This window comes from Tilletiaria anomala, assembly GCF_000711695.1.
Source record: "Tilletiaria anomala UBC 951 chromosome Unknown K437scaffold_182, whole genome shotgun sequence".
In the NCBI taxonomy this organism is placed as follows: domain Eukaryota; kingdom Fungi; phylum Basidiomycota; class Exobasidiomycetes; order Georgefischeriales; family Tilletiariaceae; genus Tilletiaria; species Tilletiaria anomala.
Window position 1 is genome coordinate 1 of NW_013546840.1, and position 18,222 is coordinate 18,222.

The 18,222-nt window shown below is 54.9% G+C and overlaps 8 protein-coding genes across 8 annotated transcripts; 6 read left to right on the forward strand and 2 right to left on the reverse strand.

Moving 5' to 3' along the window:
- The first annotated feature begins 1,526 nt into the window (after positions 1 to 1,526).
- Positions 1,527 to 2,461, forward strand: K437DRAFT_63170 (uncharacterized protein). Its single transcript, XM_013384486.1, has one exon. It carries the CDS (start codon positions 1,684 to 1,686, stop codon positions 2,254 to 2,256), a length of 573 nt encoding a protein of 190 aa, XP_013239940.1. The 5' UTR covers positions 1,527 to 1,683; the 3' UTR covers positions 2,257 to 2,461.
- Positions 2,462 to 4,006: 1,545 nt separating this feature from the next.
- Positions 4,007 to 8,362, forward strand: K437DRAFT_63121 (uncharacterized protein). Its single transcript, XM_013384487.1, has 15 exons — positions 4,007 to 4,643; positions 4,733 to 4,806; positions 4,891 to 5,653; positions 5,710 to 6,056; positions 6,162 to 6,335; positions 6,404 to 6,499; positions 6,565 to 6,590; positions 6,657 to 6,717; positions 6,784 to 6,902; positions 6,964 to 7,203; positions 7,277 to 7,405; positions 7,500 to 7,515; positions 7,578 to 7,648; positions 7,711 to 8,006; positions 8,075 to 8,362. The coding sequence occupies exons 1-15, from the start codon at positions 4,328 to 4,330 to the stop codon at positions 8,122 to 8,124; spliced, it is 2,778 nt and encodes a 925-aa protein (XP_013239941.1). The 5' UTR covers positions 4,007 to 4,327; the 3' UTR covers positions 8,125 to 8,362.
- A 61-nt stretch (positions 8,363 to 8,423) lies between these two features.
- On the reverse strand, positions 8,424 to 9,873 carry K437DRAFT_260233 (uncharacterized protein). Its single transcript, XM_013384488.1, has 2 exons — positions 9,485 to 9,873; positions 8,424 to 9,357 (listed from the first exon to the last, which is right to left on the reverse strand). The coding sequence occupies exons 1-2, from the start codon at positions 9,753 to 9,755 to the stop codon at positions 8,600 to 8,602; spliced, it is 1,029 nt and encodes a 342-aa protein (XP_013239942.1). The 5' UTR covers positions 9,756 to 9,873; the 3' UTR covers positions 8,424 to 8,599.
- A 380-nt stretch (positions 9,874 to 10,253) lies between these two features.
- On the forward strand, positions 10,254 to 10,710 carry K437DRAFT_271215 (translation initiation factor SU; the record flags this gene model as incomplete). Its single annotated transcript, XM_013384489.1, has 2 exons — positions 10,254 to 10,458; positions 10,526 to 10,710. 2 exons carry the CDS (start codon positions 10,254 to 10,256, stop codon positions 10,708 to 10,710), a joined length of 390 nt encoding a protein of 129 aa, XP_013239943.1.
- Positions 10,691 to 11,632, forward strand: K437DRAFT_63066 (uncharacterized protein). Its single transcript, XM_013384490.1, has one exon. The coding sequence runs from the start codon at positions 10,882 to 10,884 to the stop codon at positions 11,470 to 11,472; it is 591 nt and encodes a 196-aa protein (XP_013239944.1). The 5' UTR covers positions 10,691 to 10,881; the 3' UTR covers positions 11,473 to 11,632.
- K437DRAFT_62916 (uncharacterized protein) lies at positions 11,507 to 12,249 on the forward strand. The gene is made up of 2 exons (XM_013384491.1): positions 11,507 to 11,752; positions 12,018 to 12,249. The coding sequence occupies exons 1-2, from the start codon at positions 11,692 to 11,694 to the stop codon at positions 12,197 to 12,199; spliced, it is 243 nt and encodes an 80-aa protein (XP_013239945.1). The 5' UTR covers positions 11,507 to 11,691; the 3' UTR covers positions 12,200 to 12,249.
- On the reverse strand, positions 11,856 to 13,885 carry K437DRAFT_276886 (uncharacterized protein). The gene is made up of 3 exons (XM_013384492.1): positions 13,306 to 13,885; positions 12,476 to 13,226; positions 11,856 to 12,390 (listed from the first exon to the last, which is right to left on the reverse strand). Exons 1-3 carry the CDS (start codon positions 13,601 to 13,603, stop codon positions 12,270 to 12,272), a joined length of 1,170 nt encoding a protein of 389 aa, XP_013239946.1. The 5' UTR covers positions 13,604 to 13,885; the 3' UTR covers positions 11,856 to 12,269.
- Positions 13,886 to 15,881: 1,996 nt separating this feature from the next.
- Positions 15,882 to 17,672, forward strand: K437DRAFT_229937 (uncharacterized protein; the record flags this gene model as incomplete). Its single annotated transcript, XM_013384493.1, has 2 exons — positions 15,882 to 16,251; positions 16,291 to 17,672. Coding segments are annotated over 2 exons (1,752 nt in total), but the record flags the coding sequence as incomplete, so codon positions are not given.
- Between the last annotated feature and the right edge of the window lie 550 nt (positions 17,673 to 18,222).

Here is an 18,222-nt window from a genome sequence, read left to right on the forward strand (position 1 = left end):
CCTAACCCTAACCCTAACCCTAACCCTAACCCTAACCCTAACCCTAACCCTAACCCTAACCCTAACCCTAACCCTAACCCTAACCCTAACCCTACGTGTGGTGTACACTGTTCTGCTTCTTGTGCGTGGTTGTGCACATGGATCGGCGCATTTCTGCTCGCCCTACCCCGTTGTCCTTCGCTTCTTCTCCCCCTTCACCTTACCTCCACTGGCGCAATCTTTGGGTCGTAATTGCGTCCGTTAACCATCTGGATATTTGCGACCTTGAAGTCGCTAGTTCACAGTGTCATGTACACTTGGTATGCGCTAACGTCGCTTAAGGTGCCTCTTTCGAGAAGCCTCAAGCAGCTCATTACGACAATGCACATCACGCAGCTCTTCGTGGGCTTCTGGGTAGCGTGCTCGTACCTCTTCATTATGTACCGCCCGTTGGCTTCCCAGATCACGAGGTCACCTCCATCGGCACATTACTTGCAGGATTTCTGGCTTTCATTGACACTGGAGCAGCGTACAATACTACATCCGTAGTGGTCAAGAAGAGGCTCTATGGCATTCCCGAAGCCATTCAAAGCGCCATTGCTGCTTCGCTAGACTCAAACGGCCGCGCAGCTTGTTTAGCATCAACAGGACAGGCCTTCGGCATAGCTCTCAATTGCATGTACCTCGTACTACTGATTGAATTTTTTTTGTAAGTTCTATATCTCTTCGTACCTCAACAGCGTCACGGAGAAGGCAAGGGTAGCAAAGGCGGCACAATAGGCCGAGTGCCCATCCAAGACTTCACTTATCATCTTACCACCTTCACTCCTCTCGATTCCATATACACGCAGCCATACACACATCCCCTCGCCAGACACCCATTCTCCATCCTCTCTTATCATGTAGCATGCGTATCTAGACTTGGTACAAGTCCGCTCTGTGCAGCATGGCCTACCGAATAAGCAAGTGCGTTCTCTTTCTGTTGCTCCAACTCCGAGCTTTCCTGCGCGCCTGCATCCAGGTCGAAGATCTTCCAACCAGCCCGCTATCAAGTACACGCCAGCCTGCGCCTCTCATCTACCAGGTGTTTGCTGGGGGTAACCAAGCGTACACTGTGGGAGGGTTATTGTTGTTAAGCCTGCGCTCATTGAAGATAATCTCTGCGGACGGGCTGAAGGCACGTACCTGCAGTTCCGAGGCTCCATGGTCTCCGATGGCTCCCAAAAACCCGAACGTGATCGGTGTGGCTTGGCAATGGCAAATTCGGGCAACAAGTATGCGCAACGGAAAACGGGTTGCAAGGCAGACATGAGCTTTGTGTACCGGCACGTGCGAGCCACACACGCAGCTACCTCGATCCCGGTTTCCGCCTTGTCAGGCTCGTTCTGATCTCGCGCGACTGCTCTACGGGCGTGCAGGCCTACCAGTTCGACTTGCAAGCATACGCCAAGGGTCTCTATGTCGTGTTGCATGACGCTGCGTATCATGACGATCAGATTGACCACAACATCGCACGCCTCAAAGCGCCACGTCGCACCACCTTCACGGTGAGACTTTCGGTCGGCTGTCTCGTTGCGGCCCCATACGCACTGCACTAACCTTACTGGTTGCGTGAGGAGCCCATGAGCGAGTTTTGAGATCCCCGTCGACGGCATCGATGGCGTGTCCGATCTTCGAATACTCGCGCGTCAACGTACGCAGCCTATGGCTCTTGCCCCAGATGATACGGTAACATGTATGGCGGTCTGGGTCGCTTTGAGTTCATTGTACTACACAGACCCTTGCCTCGAAAACGACACGTTTGGGGTTAGGGTCAATAAGCCGGCTACCACGTTGACGCGGCGGGGGGTGAGCGAAAATCGTAAACTACCACTCGATCCGTCCCGTCCTATATCCCACATTGCTATACCCTACAATTTTTGCCAAAATGTGTATTCGTTGTGCTATCCTTGTTTGAAATTGAATGTGTTCATGAGAGGCACTACGACAGAGAAAATACCACGACAGCAAGATGGGTTCGCAATAATGGGTTGGTCGACGTGGTTGTGCGACATTAAAATGGTGATGGCGACATACTTGTTTGACTGTAAACGAGCGGGGATCCATTTCTCGCAATGTCAATATTTTTGCGAAGAGTTCCCATGTTCTGACTGCATTCAGACGAGAGCAGCAACACGAATACGAATAACCTCCTCACCGACCCCAAAAGGTCTTTTCGAATGCGGACTTGGCACCCCTGTAGACTTGCTCGATACTGAATGCACGAAGCCAGTTTAGCATGCTCAGCAGGATATTTTTGGCAAGAAACGAAGGAGGCGCATCTGAATCTGCTGTTAGAGATCGCAGGTTTCCGGGGATAGGCTTTGCCAAATGATAGTTCTCAGGCCTACTATAGTGATGCATCAGCATCCGTACGGCTTAGAGCATCCGAGAACAAAAGTCTGAGCTCATCAGCGTGGGAACACATTTCGACCTCAGCATCAAGGGTCAACTTTTGTGGCTTTCGCAGCGCTTTGGCGGCCCTTGTCCGGAAGTGCTCACAATCATCTGGGAAACCCCGAGACGTGCCCCCATTGTCAGCACCAAGTCAACCAGATGCCACAGATGCCAATTGGAAATGCTTATTGGACGAGAAGGTTGTGTAATGACCTGTTGTTGCCTTTTAGCGAGCGGGCTGCTGAGCTAGATGCTTGGAATCCCGCGGCGGAAGAATCCGGAGCTTTTGCCGAGCACGTGGTTGGGCATGTGGCAGTGCTTGTTCAGTCACCATCGATGTAGATCGAATTTTGGAGACGAGTTCGGCTACTTATCGAACTGCTTCCAAGCCATCGTCCCTTGCATCGCCAAGCCAGGCGCAGTATAGTAATGAGCAGTGGAAGAGACAAACACGTCACCCGTATTCCTTTGGCATCGCTCTGAGAAGCAGGGGAGTAGGGCGGCCTCTGTGAGGGCACTGAGTCCAACGCTTCTGCCTACGTACACATATTCATGAACGCCGCAGCCTTGAATATGACCAGCTCACTTGACCCAATTGCTGCAGAGCAGTTGAAGGAGCGTCGGAACAGACTGCGTGCTTTTAGAAGTCTGGTTGCGCAGTCGAGCCTTGGAGTGCAAAGGCCTGCTAACCCTGACGTTTCTCGCTCACTTGCCACTCTCGACTCGGTGCATCGGAAACCTCGATATCACATACCTTTTTGCGAGGGGGATCTGCAGTGAAACTTCGAGCTACGATCGTATGAAGGTGGGTGAGCGCAAAGAACCCTCATGCCGTGCTATTGCGAGTAGCTCAAATGAAGCTGGGGTGGACGATTTGGTGGAGTCGCAATTGTACTCTGATGCATCCATGTCTTTGCGCTCATGTTACTGCCCTTTGCATCGCACCTGTCGCCAGATTGGTTTATGCTCATCATGCTGGCTCCCTCCCTGGTATCGTTGAACTTGAAGGACCACGAGAGCAAAGTTAGGTACAATGCGCTAGGGTATGCCTCATCTGAGACAATGCTTCCGTTTCCTCAGCAGGCTTCAGCAAAGCATCAAGTAGCTAGAAGTGGCCCGCGTCCCATTGCATGCAAGGCGCTCGGTCGACGCTCGGCCAAGCGCTCGATCGACTCTCACCAGTCATCCACTTCAGCACATCATCTGTCCATGGAGCGCACCTCGGGTATGAACGGGAGAGGGCGTGCATGTGCATACAAGAACGTATAGGCATAGGTAGATTGCCACTTTCAAGGCTGCACCTACCGCACTCCGTGTGCGGAATAGCAGTGCGCGCTTACGGGCTTGCCGGGCGAGCGGGGCAGAGCCTGCGGTGGCACATGTCTCCATGATCGCCTCAGCCTTGGAGCATCCCGTGAGATCACACCCAATTTCAAAATGAAGGTTGAAGTCAGTCTGGGACAGTCTAGGTGTGGTACAAATGGAAGGTGAAATGAGCTTGATTTCAGGTCAGGGCCCGCAGCCACAACTTGTGATAGCTTTGAACTTCATGCCCCATACAACACCACTTGACGGGACACTATCAACCAAGGCCTGCATTGGCCTGCATCAGCTATAGCGTGAGCGGCAACCTTCTGGACTCTGACATGCATTAAGTGCTACAAAACTGCGGTATCAACAGCTATCGACTCCCAGGTTGGGAGCTGCTAATAAGTTGCCTCGTTTCTGCAACCACTCAACTGTACCTTTCCTCATTACGCCCTCGACCCGAGAAAGATTGAGCAGGTTTGCATCAGTTCTGTTGCTTGACATTGTGGGCTAGCCCAATCTGTTTCTTTGGTCTCTTGGATGAATAAAGGTTTGGACATCTGCGCAGATCGACGCAATACCAACCTACCTTCTTTTCGCAGACATGGCCACCTTCTGGCAGCCTCCCTCCCACTCTTCTTCTGATTCTAGCATGCTCCTTGCCTCTCTTCCATCACAGCCTGATCAACTTGCGTCTCAACGTCCACCCAAGCCACCTAAGCGCACTTCCAGCGACACGCGCGCTCGCAACGACTGCGACATCATGCCAACTCAGTCACAACCTTCTGGAATGCCAGCTATCGGCGAGATTGACCTTGCTGACGCACACCGTCCCGGAGACATGTTGCTTGGAGGTCGAAAGCAGCTTGAGAAGGATGAGATTTACCGCAAGCTGTATGACCTGAAGCTGCACAGCAAAGGTAAGTGACGCCGATGGGTGAGAACGTAGCCAAGGCAATGAGCACGCCTAAATGGAAGCTAGCTTGACAAGACTTCCCCAAACTTATAGAAGCACTGTCTGGATCTGGTTATGAGAGCACAATATCTCGTGAGAATGGCGTCGGCGAAACGTCGGGCTCGCAGGTGAGTGTATGACAGCATGTATAGGCTGGGAGCTGAGGCCTGCCAGGAGGGTTGCTTCAGAGACTGATCAGTCGATGCGTTCAGCACAAGGATCTTCGTGCTCTTGGACTCAATGGAGTGGCCAGCAAGGAGGACTCAGCTTCAAGCCAGGAAGACTCCTCGATCGAAACCGACGAAACACACCTACGACCTACTCCTGGTTCAACCCAGCCTCAGCGTCCAACAAGAGAGCCTAAAATCAAGCCTGGCGAAACCGCGAGGATCCGAGAACGAAGCATTGGAAACGTTGACGATCACGAAACTACTGCCAGGTTCGATCCCAACGGTTTCGCTCTACCTCCCATGCCCAGGGACAGATCGCTTCCCTCCTACACGCCCAGTCAGGGCATGACCAATGAGTCCTTGCTGGCAGCACTCCAGCTCCAACATCAGCACCTCTTGCTAGAGCAGCAGAAGAACCAGCAGCTTCTCAAGGAGCAGCAGGTACCTACTTCACAGTATCACCACCCACAGACGCATTCCCTGGCTTCGGGGTATTATGGCACGCGCAACGGCTTGGCCCACAGCCCTATTCAGCAATTCGCCCCTCACACACCACAGCTCCCACCACTCCCTTCATTGTTCGGGGCTCCCCAAGGGCTCATGATGCGAGGAAACTCCAGCTACGCCAGCAGTATCAAGTCCACCAGCGAAAACAACAACGACACTACTCAGCCTCACAACTTCCCGGATCTTCACAACTTACCCGTCGGAGCACAGACCTCGTTTCCCAACTCGCATGTCCGACGTGACTTTGAGTTCAGTCTCAAGAAGCTCATGGACATCAACGTCTTCGAGGAGCTACTAGGTGGGTAAAAGCATTTGGCACGATTGCGTCTACATCGCTGACACATAATTGAGCAGACGATCCCATGGGTCGCTTCAGGTTCAGACAATGGCTGCAACAGTCCCGCGGCTCGGCTACTGAGCTCGCCTCACTTAACTTTGCTACCGATGTGCGCTGCTACGAAGAGCTGCTGCGTCATGTCAGAGCCATAGCGCTGGGTCTTCACAACCAGTATCTCGCACCTGGCGCTTCGTGCGAGCTTCCGGTCAGCTCCATGGAGGCACGCGCCAAAACACTAGAAAGTCTCAGGGATCTTCTCGAGATTCGTGCTACCTTCGACGCAGTATCCAAAGGCCTCATCCATGACCTGTATCACAACGTATGGCCAGCATTCATTCGTACGAAGATTACGGAGCACGCCAAGGTGAGTGAAGGATTCATTGACTTACTCGCGATTAGCGCAGATGCGCATAGTCTCTCTAAATTCTGCGATTTTCAGAGCACGCGCTGATCCGATGCGCTCCCCCAGGTCCGCCTCGCATCGTGTGTCTCGCCACAGGACCGCGGCGACATTGGCGAAGTTTTCTGTCTTACCAACCCACGTCTGCCCGATGCGCCCATCGTACTCTGCTCGGACGGCTTCTGTAAGCTCACTGGCTATAGTCGTGAGCAGATTATCGCGCGCAACTGTCGCTTCCTTCAGGTAAGCTACAGAAGCCGAGCTTTGCCAGCTGTTCGCCCTTGTTAATTTCCTGCTTTTCTCCGACCCAGGGCCCTGCCACGAATCCAGAGGCTATTCAGAAGCTACGCGATGCCCTCAACGCTGCCAAGCCCTGCTGTGAGCTTCTACTGAACTACCGTCGAGATGTGAGGATCCCATTCGAACGCTTTAGTTATGCAGCCCCACTCACCATTTCCTCATGTCTCCTTAGGGTACACCTTTCTGGAACATGCTGTCGTGAGTAGCTTAAAGAGAAAGTATGCAGTTCGAATCTGACTGTTCTCTCCTCCCTGTCTCCTTCAGCATGATCCCACTTCTCTCTGCATCGGGAGAGGTCGACTATTTCCTTGGCGGACAGATCGAGGTGAGAAGCCTACGCTCAGACCCCAATCCGCTCAAAGGCTGACCCTAATCATTCCTACCCTCTAAGGTCAGCGGTGCACTCAGTTCGAAGTCTAACCTAGGCTTCCTCATTGGTGGTGCATCAGGCGATGAAAATCTCGCGAGAACAGAGGATGGATTCGCTGAAGCAATGGGAGCTGCTGCGTTGTGAGTCTTGCGTCGAAAGATCCGTAGAGTTGAGCTCATACTTCTCCTAACGCGCCCTCAGACGTGGAGAGGCTACCTACGAGTTGAGCGACGAGGTGACTGCTGCTGCTGCTCGTGAGCTCGGTGTCGACCCTACACACTTAGCTGGCATCAACGTCCAAGTCCGCGCGAGTGCCGGTAACACTCGAGGTAAGAAGGCAGCTGGCCAGCGCGAGGACTTATCAGGCAACACTGTGCTCGGTCCAAATGGCGCTATCGGTTCTCTAGGTTCCCAGACTCCTTCGAAGAGCTCCCTCTCTCGGTGAGTTGATAGTGTTGAAGCTGTGGCTACGAGCAACATGAATTGACGCTGTTCTCTTCGCGCACCTCCTCAGCATGAAAGCCAAGCTCTTTGGCAGTAACAAGCACATTCGAGCATATGATAACTTCTCGCAGCGCATTGGAGGAGCCGAGACTCAGTTCACGGAGGTGCTCGGCATTGACGAGCAGATGCAGCGCTTCGAGTGAGTACTGCTTGAGCCGACGCGAGTATTCAGCTTACCGATAAGCTTACTCACTTTGCTGTCTCCTTGTCCGCTCTTCCCCTCATCTCCTCAGCAACGTCTACTCAAATGTAAGTCGATCAGTCTCGCCGCACGTCGAAGCTTCTGGCTTACGCATGACCTCACTGCACAGGTCATGGTCATTCGTAGGCAGAGCCGCAAGATCATCTTTGCCTCGCCTAACTTGTTGGCTTCTCTCGGGCAGTGAGTGCGAAAAGTTGCGCTATTCCCTGTTCCCTGCTGACTCTAATGTATGGTTTTTGCAGCCCAACCCACACACCGAAGGCTCAGAACGCAAATTCGCTTCTCAACAGCGACTTCCTCGCGCTCATCTCTCACCCCTGGGGCGAAAAGTCGGAGACCAAGGCCGTTCGCGAGGCGATCCGCAACGCAATCGAGCGCGGTGTTGCCTACAGTGCTCATGTTGGCCTCAAGCTGAGCAAGCGCGAATCTAAGAAGGCGGCTGCTTTGGCGAGTAGCAAGAACGCTCGTTCGGATGACCTCGGTAACGCTGCTGCCGCTGCATCTCTTGTAAAGCAAGGTCTCATTCACCTAACCCCACGTGAGTGACATGAAGTTCAAGCCGTCTCTCGACCTCAGCGACTAACATCTGTATGTCTATCCACTCAGTCAAGGACTGTCACGGTCAAGCCGAGGCATACACTGTCCTGTTCGGCTGATGTTCTTTCAAACGCACGGCCTAACATTAACGAACTCACGCCTCACCATTCGGGCGCTAAGGCGCTAGGCTCACCCAATTACCTACAGGCTTCCAACGACTTACTCCACAAGACACGTTCGAAAATTGAAACTTCGTTACCCTATTAGCCGTTCACCAATGTCCAACAGTCGCAAACTTGGAAACATTCGTCAAACTCGAAACTCGAAATACGGAACCCGAACTAAAATTCGGGCATTGCGCCAAAGTTCTGGAGTTCTTGGCGTTGCCGCTCTACGAAATTGAACTTTCTCCGTAGATCTGGAATAAAACGTATATTGCTGCTCCTCTCAGTCTGCAAATGTTACACGAATCACATCGCACACTCTCTCTCCCTTGGTCATGGCCATGGTCATAGTGCGGAGATGAACTGACATGGTCTCATTGCCGTGGTCACCATCAAGCGTCTTGGTGCTACATAGTGGATACATGCACACTCATGCAGCCGCCAGATGATCACTTTTGATGCGATTGAGCATGACCTTCATCCTGGCTCCCAAGTTGGGTTGCCCGCGCTCTCGGCCAGTCCGAGAACGGGAAGGTTTGGTCCACAGCGCGTGATGCTTCTCTCGCCTCTGCCTTGCCTCCCCTCGTGCTGCTTCCTGTTCTTCTGCTGTCAAGTGAGGCCGCCGTGATGTTCCATGCACTTGCGCTGATAATGATGTTCGTGTGTCTTCAAAGGGAGCTGCTCGCGCAGCTTTTGCCTTTCTATTCTGCAGCTGCTGACGGTGCCGGCGGTCCGGACGTGCCCTATACGCAGAGTTTTCAATATCGTTGTCATCAACAGTGTCTCCTGGAGGACCGGCGCATGCTCGTGTGCTTCGACGTGTGAGCTGCTCCGCTTTGGACAAAAGCTCGTCTGCTTCTTCCAGGGCGAAGCGCCCTTGGTCCATTTTCACTGAAGAACCTTCGTACCCGCCGACTTCCGTCGCTCCATGGCTCACTTGCCGTGACCGTGGCGGCCCCTCTGTATTGTTGCTGTCGCTCGCCTCGCGGTCGTCGTCATCGCCACTGGTGCCGACATCGTTTTCATATTGGGAGGCAAAGAAAGAATTTCTCTTTTTCTTCGATAATCTTGTTTTTGAGCTCGTCTCCGTACAAGGCCCTCGTGTTGGTGCACCAGTGCGCTCTAGATGCTTATAATACGCTTGTTTAATCTTGGCCTTTTCGATCAAGTCGGTCTTGATGCGCTTGGCTGTGGGTGTAAAAGGGGACAGAAAAGCGGGCGGTGAGCAATGCATATATCACAATGCCCTCATATCCTTCTTTCTATTCAATATCCATGAGAAACAAATGAAAGCGGAGCTATAGTCGCAACTTACCCTTCCCAAGATACGAGCCATCTGGTGCGTTGGCAGGGCCAACTTTGAAGCCCGTTCCCTTGGGCCTGCCTTTGTCCGAACCGCTTCTGATATTCTTGTTTTCTCTTGCAGCAGCACTGCCTGCATTATTTGGGCCTCCACTCTCGTCACCCGAGCGTTTCCGCTTCTGCCCTGATGTGCTAGCGCCCCTTGCTGAAGTGTGCAGTTTGAACGGCGTTGCTGTCGCGTGCTTGACCACGGACCGTTTTCGTTCTTTGGCGGACGGCATCATGGAAGGCAGAGGCGCAAGTTTTGTCTGAAACAAGCCCTCGGCCAGGCTCCTTCTTGCTTCTACTTTCGCTCGGGAGATGTCAGCTTCGCAAGTTGCGACGGTAAGAGCTACACAGCATGTGGCAGTTGCCAGTTCCAGCACCCAGCTCGAGCCTCAGGCCAAAGACTCTTGACTTTGACTCGCTCGAGGAAAGTTTGAGCGGAACGCGGAACCAGAACATGTAGTCTTAATGTGAACACGTGTAAATTCCGCCGGCCGCCGCTATTCCATCCAAGTCAACATGCAACAAGGACTTCTCTCTTCGCCTGCGCGCCTTCTTGAGATTCTACCATCTTCACCATCACCTACCTCGGTCTTCCCCATTCATTGTCCTTAGTACCCCTCCGTCCAAGCAAAGCAGGCAAGTCCTTCTCACACAAACACGCACAGGAGTAACATCTCATTGCATAAAGCACGCGCCAAAGAAAACACCCACTCGACCCCGCCGGATCACATTTTATGAGCATCCAAAATCTCGCCAGCTACGACCCCTTTGCCGACACCGGTGACGACCCTGGGCTTAGCAGTAAGCAAGCAGGTGTCGAAGCGGGTGTAGCAGACGGCGGTGCCAAAAAGAAGGCCCCGCAGGATCGGTACATTCACATTCGCATTCAACAGCGCAACGGTCGCAAGACCTTGACCACGCTTCAGGGCCTCCCCAAGGGTGAGACATCGCTGCGCAGTCTTGTGTTTGCCCCCCACTGATGCATTCTGCGTCTACGACACTGCAGAATATGACCCGAAGAAGCTGATCAAAGCCTTCAAAAAGGAATTTGCATGCAACGGAACCGTCGTCGATGACGAGGAATCCGGTCAGGTCATCCAGCTGCAAGGCGATCAGCGTCAGAAGATCAGCGTTTTTCTCGCGGACGAAGTCGGCATCCCTAAGCAGGAGATCAAGGTGCACGGATTCTAAGGGCTTCAGTGCGCTTTATTCCAAGGGTGTGCAACTTCGTTTGGCAAGTTGCAGCTACGCAGGCTGTTGAGGAATAAGAACATTGCTATGCTACCTCTAATATTGGGGCAGCCATAGCGAGCTTCGCATTCCGCTCCAACCTGATACGCACCCAATCACACCAGAAGCATCATGATATCGGCCTTACGCAATCGCCATCACCCTGTTCTGTCGTCGTCATCACCCCCAACAACAACGATTCCATTATCATCACCAACATCCAGAAACACGCAGAGACGCTGGCGTCACCCAGCAGAAAAGAGCTCGAGGTGGAGCGTAGCGCCAGAGGAAACGGGGCCGTGTGGGAGCAGCGCAGGGCTGTGGCAGCAGTCGTGGAACCCCGCAAGTTGGGAAGCATGCTGCAGCAGTCAACGCTCTGTACAGGCCCCCGGTTCATGTGTATGCGAGGAGGACGATCAGCTACAACAAGCATTGCTGGTGAATCAAGACCAGCAGCAGAGCTGGTGGCGACAGCAGCAGCGGCAGCGGCAACAGCAGCACGAAAAATTGCCCCCTAAGCTACTGTTAGCAGCATCGACTAGGACGGCACCAGGTCTGCTGGCGCTTGGACGAAGCCAAGAATCAAGACATACATTGTATACGCGCGCTGCAGGGGACAAGCGAAGTAGGCGGGCGCGACGACGGAGACCGCCGATAGATGGGACCTTCTTTGGCATCTGCGGCTATCGTTCGCTCCCGCCAATTTTGCTCGTGCGAATGTGACCATATGCCCGCCATGCCCCACAAAATGTCCTGTGGCGGCAGCGCATCCTCGACCATGGTTTGATCATCATCCTGTGCATGTACGTGTACCATTCCATCCATCATCTGCGTTCCACAAGCTAGACAACACTTCATTCCAATTCATGGTTCGGCTCCTTTCGTGGTTTAACTGTTTGCGCAACCGCATTGCTTGGCTCCTCACGGCATGAGTCGGGTCAGATGAGTTTGAGGGTGACGCTGACTCCATTGTTCGCGACGTGCTGTCGACCAACGTTCTTATGTGAGCATTTGCCATAGTCGTCTGGTGGCAATGCCTTCAAATGGAGCATCACGTACATAAGGAACTCTGCGGTCAGACAGAAAACTCGACAGCCAGCCTCGCTCCCACATTGGGAGGCTTAAGGCACGTGCCAACGCAAGAAGCGAGAAAGTGGCGGACTGGCTCTATTGAGGAGAGAAAGCAGATGGATGGGTGGTCATACAGGACGTTGTGTGAGCATGCGCGAACTGAGCTACAGGAGCTTCATTTTCTGTTCTGCTTGCAGGCAGAGGTTCAGGGAGATCAGGATTTTGCTTTGTGATGAATGAAAGGGGGATAGTTGGATGGTGCGCATGGGTGATGGTGGCGGTGGCGGTCCTTAGGTGCGTGTGCAAATGGGGAGAAGTGCGTGTCGGTGCCCTGTCGATGCCTGCCTGCCTACTTGTCTGTCTGCCTGCGTGCGTCTAGTACATGCTGTTGGCGATTAACTCCTTGTTGCAAATACGAAGCTCCACGCGACACATTTCACTGTCGACTTTCACAACGGCAGCGACGGCGGCGCAGGTGGCGGCTGCGTCGGATCCATCCCTTCTCCGCCGCTCTCGATGTTGAATCCGACACCGAAGCGAGATGTCGATTTGAGGTGGTCAATCTCGCCGCTGGAGGGTATCAGATTTCGGGTTAGAGGTCAGTATTTCCCAATCGAGTAAGCTTGCAAGGTAGAAGATCGCGTCTGGCACGCACCCGACGGTAAAGGAAAAGGTGGGCGCGAGACGCTGCTCAAATAGCGAGCTGATCTTGCCAGTGCTATCGATCTGCCCCCGGAGGGTGCTCATCCTAAAGTCCCACTTGGCGCCCAGAGTGGCGGTCGCTTCGCGCTTCTGGCCGACGGCGACGAGGATGAGGTCGGCCGCAACGTCGATGCGCTCGGCGAGCTTCTGCCAGTAGGTCGCCTGCAAGATACCCACGCCTTGCATGCTCGCCGTGGCGATCCAATCGTGATTGTTGGAGACATACTTCGCGTGGTAGCCGGTGCTGGCCTCCTCCACCTCTGGGCTGGGGCGCTGGACGACGGTCTCGATGCCGAGGGCAAAGTTGCGGGTGAGCGACTGGATGTAGTTTACCATGAAGATACCCGTGCCGTCCGTCAGGCCGGGGTTGAGCGCCTTGACATTGGCACTGTGGTCGCTGCCCTGGTAGTCGTGCTCAAGCTGCACGAATGAGCCGGGTCCACGGACGAGCTGCGCCTGCGCTTTGGAGGTGTGGCCAGCCCCCCAGCCGCGGTTGAAACGCATGGTGACTGCCCCCGAGTCATCGACGCCGCCCTGCAGGAAATGCCGCTCGTCGCCAACGACGGCGCCGAAGTTGTACCCCGCGGGGTTGGGTGCGATAGGGAATGAGAACGCGTGCGTTACTTGGAAGACTGGGTTGGTGGAGAAGACCTTAGTCAGGTCTGCCCGTGCGCCGTCAAAGAAATGGTTGGTCAAGTGAGTTGCTAGACAGGAATAAAAGAGGTGGAATTCAGCACAGAAGCGAAAGAGAGAAGACGGGAACTTGAGTTGTGGTGCGCTCACCCTTAACTTCCCGCTGCAGATGCTCGACTGTCCCTGGATTCGGCAAGCCGAGCTCTTTTCGCAACGAGTGAATCCGCGCAATGGCGCTAACGACGGGGGTGAAGAAGCCATACTGCGCATTTGCGCCTTCTGATGATGGAGTGTGCGGGTTGTGTAGGTGCGCCTCGCCGGGGTGGCGTTTCTCGTCCAGGAAAGGGGACGGAGAGGATGGGTGCAGCAGAGCCTCTGCGCCCGATGGAGGTGGCGGCGGCGGGACTGGGCTCGAATATGTTGGCGGTGTGGCCGTTTGGGAGGACATGGTTGCGAGAGTCCGCTGTTTTACCTTTCTCTCCTCTTCCTGTTCAACGCCACGTGTTGCTGCAAGGGCCGAGGCAGGTATAAAGGTACGCTCGCAAAAACTCAATGAGCGTCGATCGAAGGCAAGCGATCGCGTGTGGTTGCTTCTTCTGTCACCCAAATGAGAACGGTATGAAAGATTGAAGAAGCTGCGAGCTAACAGCGAATGGCCCCCAGACGATGCCCTTTCCCTTCTCCTGCTCGTAGAGCTGTCGAAGAGAGGATGGGGATGGACACGACGAACGATGACACAAAACTTGCCAGTCGACATAGATGCCAATGAGCTGGAGGGAATGAGAAATTCTTCCGCTGCTTTGCTGATCAGATCTCGGCAACGGTCACGTGACCAAGCCTCCAAGTCGGACAGCCTGCTCTCCACTTCTATGTACGCTTGATTATAATGCAGCACACACCCCTTTAGTCCTACAAACCCACCCAGCACACTTCAGCCATATCCCTTCCCTTTACAGCTCTCAACCATCTCAATCATCTACAGAATCTGTACCTTCGATCCTCTTCTGCCAGAAAATCCAATTTGTTTTTTGTCCCTTCCCCTGCCTGTCTACTTGTAATTTCCGCCCAACGTTGCGCCAACCAGTTATGTTCCGAGATCCCTTCTTTTCATGGTGTGCCCATCTGCATCGGCGTTCGCCATACGTCTCGGTGAGTGCGACAGGGGCCCTGGTAGCTGCGGTCCAACGGGGCCGTCTGCCTCGTCTGAAGTGATCCTGAGATAAATACTTCTATCATGTCGTATCCTTACGCCTGGGACCTCGCGACCTGCTGAAGAACGGCAGATGCAGTCCCATGGTGTATCATACATATACCGGGTGCGGTCGGTACCGCGTGTCGCGACACGTTGGCTGTCTGTATATCCCCCGCGACAGTCCATCCAACTCGCCAGCGAGAAAAGGACACACGGCGGGGATGGAAGCTCTACTTGTGTCGCTAGCGCCTCCCGAGAGATGGATGGGGATGGAAGAATGCCCACTAATGACTGGCAAAGATACGAGAGTATTTTAAGTATCTGGCAAATGAGCTTGTTTGGTTTTATTTCCTCCTACTGGCAGTTCCAGCTGTTTGCTTTTCCAATGCCCTGCTGTATGCGAGCCTTTCTTTCTTTTCCCCTCCTTTTTTTCCTACACGACGCGCACCACTCATATATCCCATAGGTAATATATAGTGCAAGCACATGACACCACCATATACATTGCAATAATTGCCCGTAAGAACGACAGCACAGCCCATTGGCCTGGCGCTCGTCGCCACCACAGAGCCTGCCGAACTAGGCAGGGTGGTGAGTACGACACGTACCCTCGCAGCCGCAGCCCAGCGGGGTTATCGGCTTCGTCCACGTCAACGTTTCCTCACACGAGGTTTTCGTCGTAATCTCCCCTTGTGCCCTTGTCGGTGCCTCACAACGCATTCTCCCGCATCGGATGCCCGTTTATCCGAGCTTACGCCATCACCACCATCGCGACGCTCTTTGACTGCCAATCACAAACCAACAACGCTGGCAGCTCAAGCATATCGTTAGTATGAAGTCCCTTTTTGGCGTCGGTGACCGCCGTCGCACGCGTGGCGGCACCAACGACGGCATGTCTGAGCGTGCCATCCCATACGAGCGCACAGCCAGCGGTAGGAATCCCCCCGTCGCTGTCGACACGCTCGGTGCTGCTGGGCATGGAGGCCTATTGAACAACGCCATGACCTATCACGGCCAAGGGGGACCGTCTCGATACGTGCGTGAACCATGTGGCGCACATTGCAAACATCGTTTGAATCTTCTGACACGCACACACCTTTACATTCACGCCCTTGAATAGTACGTCGATGGCGGAAGCAGCAGCGGTGTCGGGCCAGACGACTTTGGCTCCATCCAACATTCGCGCTCACCGACCACTTCCACCTTTTCATCTGCTCAAGGCGGCGCTCACCAGCGCAGTGGCTCGCACGCATCCTCCATCACGGCTGTGAATAGCGCAATGGGGGGTGCCGCAGCCGCGCGCTACGCTGCTCAAGTGCCTACAGATCATGCCACGCACCACCAGCAACAGCAGTATTCACAGCAGCCTTACGGCAATGCCTCCTCGGCAGCAATGTATGCCATGAATGGCGGCAGCGGCACGCGCTCGTCGCGATACCCCTCTTCGACATCTTTTTCGAATGAATCCGACGGCGGCCGTGGCTATCAAATGCAGCATCCCTCCGCCAGCAGCCCTAGCTACATTTCCTCTCCCATGACGGCCTCTGGCTCGCGGGATAGCGCACATATCAGCGCCACTGGCAACCCCAACCACTCCTACGGCCACTATACGCGCGGTTCTGCCGCCCCGGGGGGCAGTGGGTTCGGCGGCAGCGGGTCCGAGTTCCAGATTGTCCGCCCGGATGAGGCCGAGGTGGAACGCATGTTCGCCGACCTAATGGACAAGCGCGACTTCCTCAACGTCCCTGGCGGCAACCTCTCCGATGAGCTCAAGGAGCAAGCACGTCGCAATATGCTCGACTTTAGCATCGACAAGAAGTGGACGCTCGTGTACAATGACAAGCTCACCGAGTGGCACGCAGACCGTGAGCGCGAGCTCAACCGCAGGCACAAGGTCGGCCTCAGTGGCAGCGGCGGCGGGGGCGGAGGAGGCGGGAGCGGAGGAGGCGGTGGGGGAATGCAGGGCCCCATCATCACGCGCAATTCGCCTGAATGGTTCATTAAGCGCATCATGGACGGCACCGTGACCACCAAGCACATTGAGTCGCTCGCTGTCACGCTTCGCACGTGCGCCATCGGGTGGATCCAGAGCTTCGTCGAGGCCAAGGGCACACCCGTCCTGGCGAGCTTTTTGGGCAGCCTGCACGCCAAGCAACACAAGGCGGAGAATGACATTGCGCTCGAGTACGAGGTGCTCAAGGCGTTCCGGTCACTGTTCAACAGCAAGCCGGGTGCCAATGACGCGCTGGCGCAGCCCAAATGCATCTCGGGCATCGCACACTCGGTCGTTTCTGCGCATCTGGCGACGCGCAAACAGGCGGCCGACATCCTCCTCTTCCTGTGCCACTGGGAGAAACCGACAGGACATAGGTTGGTCCTGCGCGGCTTTGACGACCTCAAGACGTCGCAGGGCGACCACGGCCGCTTCGACGCCTGGTTTCGGGTGCTGGAGCAGACGATTGACGGCCGTGGCAAGATGGGGAGCCTCGTCGGCGCATCGGATGAGCTCAAGAAGATCAGCCTCATCGGGCCCCAGGCGCAGGAGTCAAGCTTGAACGAGTACGCCATTAACAACATGTTTCTGATCAACGCCATCCTCAACCACGACATCGTGCACGAGTTCGAGGTGCGCGTGCACCTGCGCAACCAGATGGACGCCAGTGGCCTGCAGCGCATCCTCATCAAGATGCGCGCATTCAAGAATCCCGACCTGGACCTCCAGATTCAGGTGTTCGAAAAGGGCGCAGAGGCGGACCACGAAGATGTCGTCGAGAGCTTCAACAGGGACGTCCTCACCGACCTTGGCGATCCTGTTGATGTCTTCAAAGCAATCGTCGAAAAAGTGCAGGGAAGCAGGGCGTATGACTTCTTTCTGTCGGCCTTGCAGCACCTGTTGCTCATCAGGCACGAGTCGGAAGGACTCGTGCACTATTACCAGCTGATCGACTCCCTTGTCACTGCTGTCGTCATGGACCGCAAGGGCGCCGTCGAAGGGTCCGACCTGACCTCCCTGCTCGGTGTGTCGGTCAACCAGGTGCTGTCGCGCTTTGCGGACCAGGACAAGATCGACGCGACTGACGCTGAGATGCAGAGGCTACGCGCCAAGCTGCAAGATAGCGAGCAAGAGCGGTCCAAGCTTGAGGCGCAGCTCAACCAGGGCACCGCAGGGCTCATGGAGAACCTGGAAGGGCAGATCAAAGCGCTAGAGGATGATCTCAAGATTGCCCGTGAGAACAAAGATGCAACGGAACAAGAGATGGAGGACACAGAAAAGGCGTACATCGACCGCATCGTGCAGCTCGAGATCCAGATCCGCGAGTTGTACGATATGCTTAAGGAGGCTGAGCTCGACGTCGCAGATGTCACTGCTCCGGGAAAAGGCAGCCTTGACCGCAAGCAGCTCGTGGATACGCTCGAGAAGCAGCTCGAGCGCAACCGTACCATCAAAAAGCTCGAAGCCAATGCACCCAAGAAGAAGCTCAAGATGCTTTCCGGCCAACCATACGCACCTGGGCAGCAAGGAGGCGGCGATGGGGCGCTCACTGTGCCCGACGCGATCGAGGAGGAAGACGAGGCAGATCAGTCGCTCTCCTTTGCCGCCGACGCGCACGATGAAGGACATCGGCTGCGCATCTCGGCACGTGTGCGTCGCAAGTCCGCGAAGCATCGCAAGGACCGCCTGCGTGCCGAGCGTGCTGATGCCGGTCTCAGCTCTGAGCGTTCCGAGTCTGCCTTCAGTAGTGATGAGGATGACAAGGATGGTAGCGACGATGATGATGAAGACGCTTCGGACAAGGAGCCCAAGAGCGCCGAGGCGGCTCGTTGGAAGATGCAGGCGACCTTGGCCGCCGGAATGGCCCGTAACACCGACCTCG

What these genes read in the sequence shown, in the direction of transcription:
- K437DRAFT_63066 (XM_013384490.1), top strand. Translation starts at nt 10,882, where the DNA reads ATGATATCGGCCTTACGCAATCGCCATCACCCTGTTCTGTCGTCGTCA.
- K437DRAFT_63121 (XM_013384487.1), top strand. Translation starts at nt 4,328, where the DNA reads ATGGCCACCTTCTGGCAGCCTCCCTCCCACTCTTCTTCTGATTCTAGC. An exon ending in GCGAAACGTCGGGCTCGCAG is followed by an intron (nt 4,807 to 4,890) that starts GTGAGTGTATGA and finishes CGATGCGTTCAG; the next exon opens with CACAAGGATCTTCGTGCTCT. An exon ending in TTGTTGGCTTCTCTCGGGCA is followed by an intron (nt 7,649 to 7,710) that starts GTGAGTGCGAAA and finishes TGGTTTTTGCAG; the next exon opens with CCCAACCCACACACCGAAGG.
- K437DRAFT_62916 (XM_013384491.1), top strand. Translation starts at nt 11,692, where the DNA reads ATGAGTTTGAGGGTGACGCTGACTCCATTGTTCGCGACGTGCTGTCGA. An exon ending in CTGTCGACCAACGTTCTTAT is followed by an intron (nt 11,753 to 12,017) that starts GTGAGCATTTGC and finishes TTCTGCTTGCAG; the next exon opens with GCAGAGGTTCAGGGAGATCA.
- K437DRAFT_260233 (XM_013384488.1), bottom strand. Translation starts at nt 9,755, where the DNA reads ATGATGCCGTCCGCCAAAGAACGAAAACGGTCCGTGGTCAAGCACGCG. An exon ending in TGGCTCGTATCTTGGGAAGG is followed by an intron (nt 9,358 to 9,484) that starts GTAAGTTGCGAC and finishes TTACACCCACAG; the next exon opens with CCAAGCGCATCAAGACCGAC.
- K437DRAFT_276886 (XM_013384492.1), bottom strand. Translation starts at nt 13,603, where the DNA reads ATGTCCTCCCAAACGGCCACACCGCCAACATATTCGAGCCCAGTCCCG. An exon ending in TCTGCAGCGGGAAGTTAAGG is followed by an intron (nt 13,227 to 13,305) that starts GTGAGCGCACCA and finishes ATTCCTGTCTAG; the next exon opens with CAACTCACTTGACCAACCAT. An exon ending in ACCTTTTCCTTTACCGTCGG is followed by an intron (nt 12,391 to 12,475) that starts GTGCGTGCCAGA and finishes GATACCCTCCAG; the next exon opens with CGGCGAGATTGACCACCTCA.
- K437DRAFT_63170 (XM_013384486.1), top strand. Translation starts at nt 1,684, where the DNA reads ATGGCTCTTGCCCCAGATGATACGGTAACATGTATGGCGGTCTGGGTC.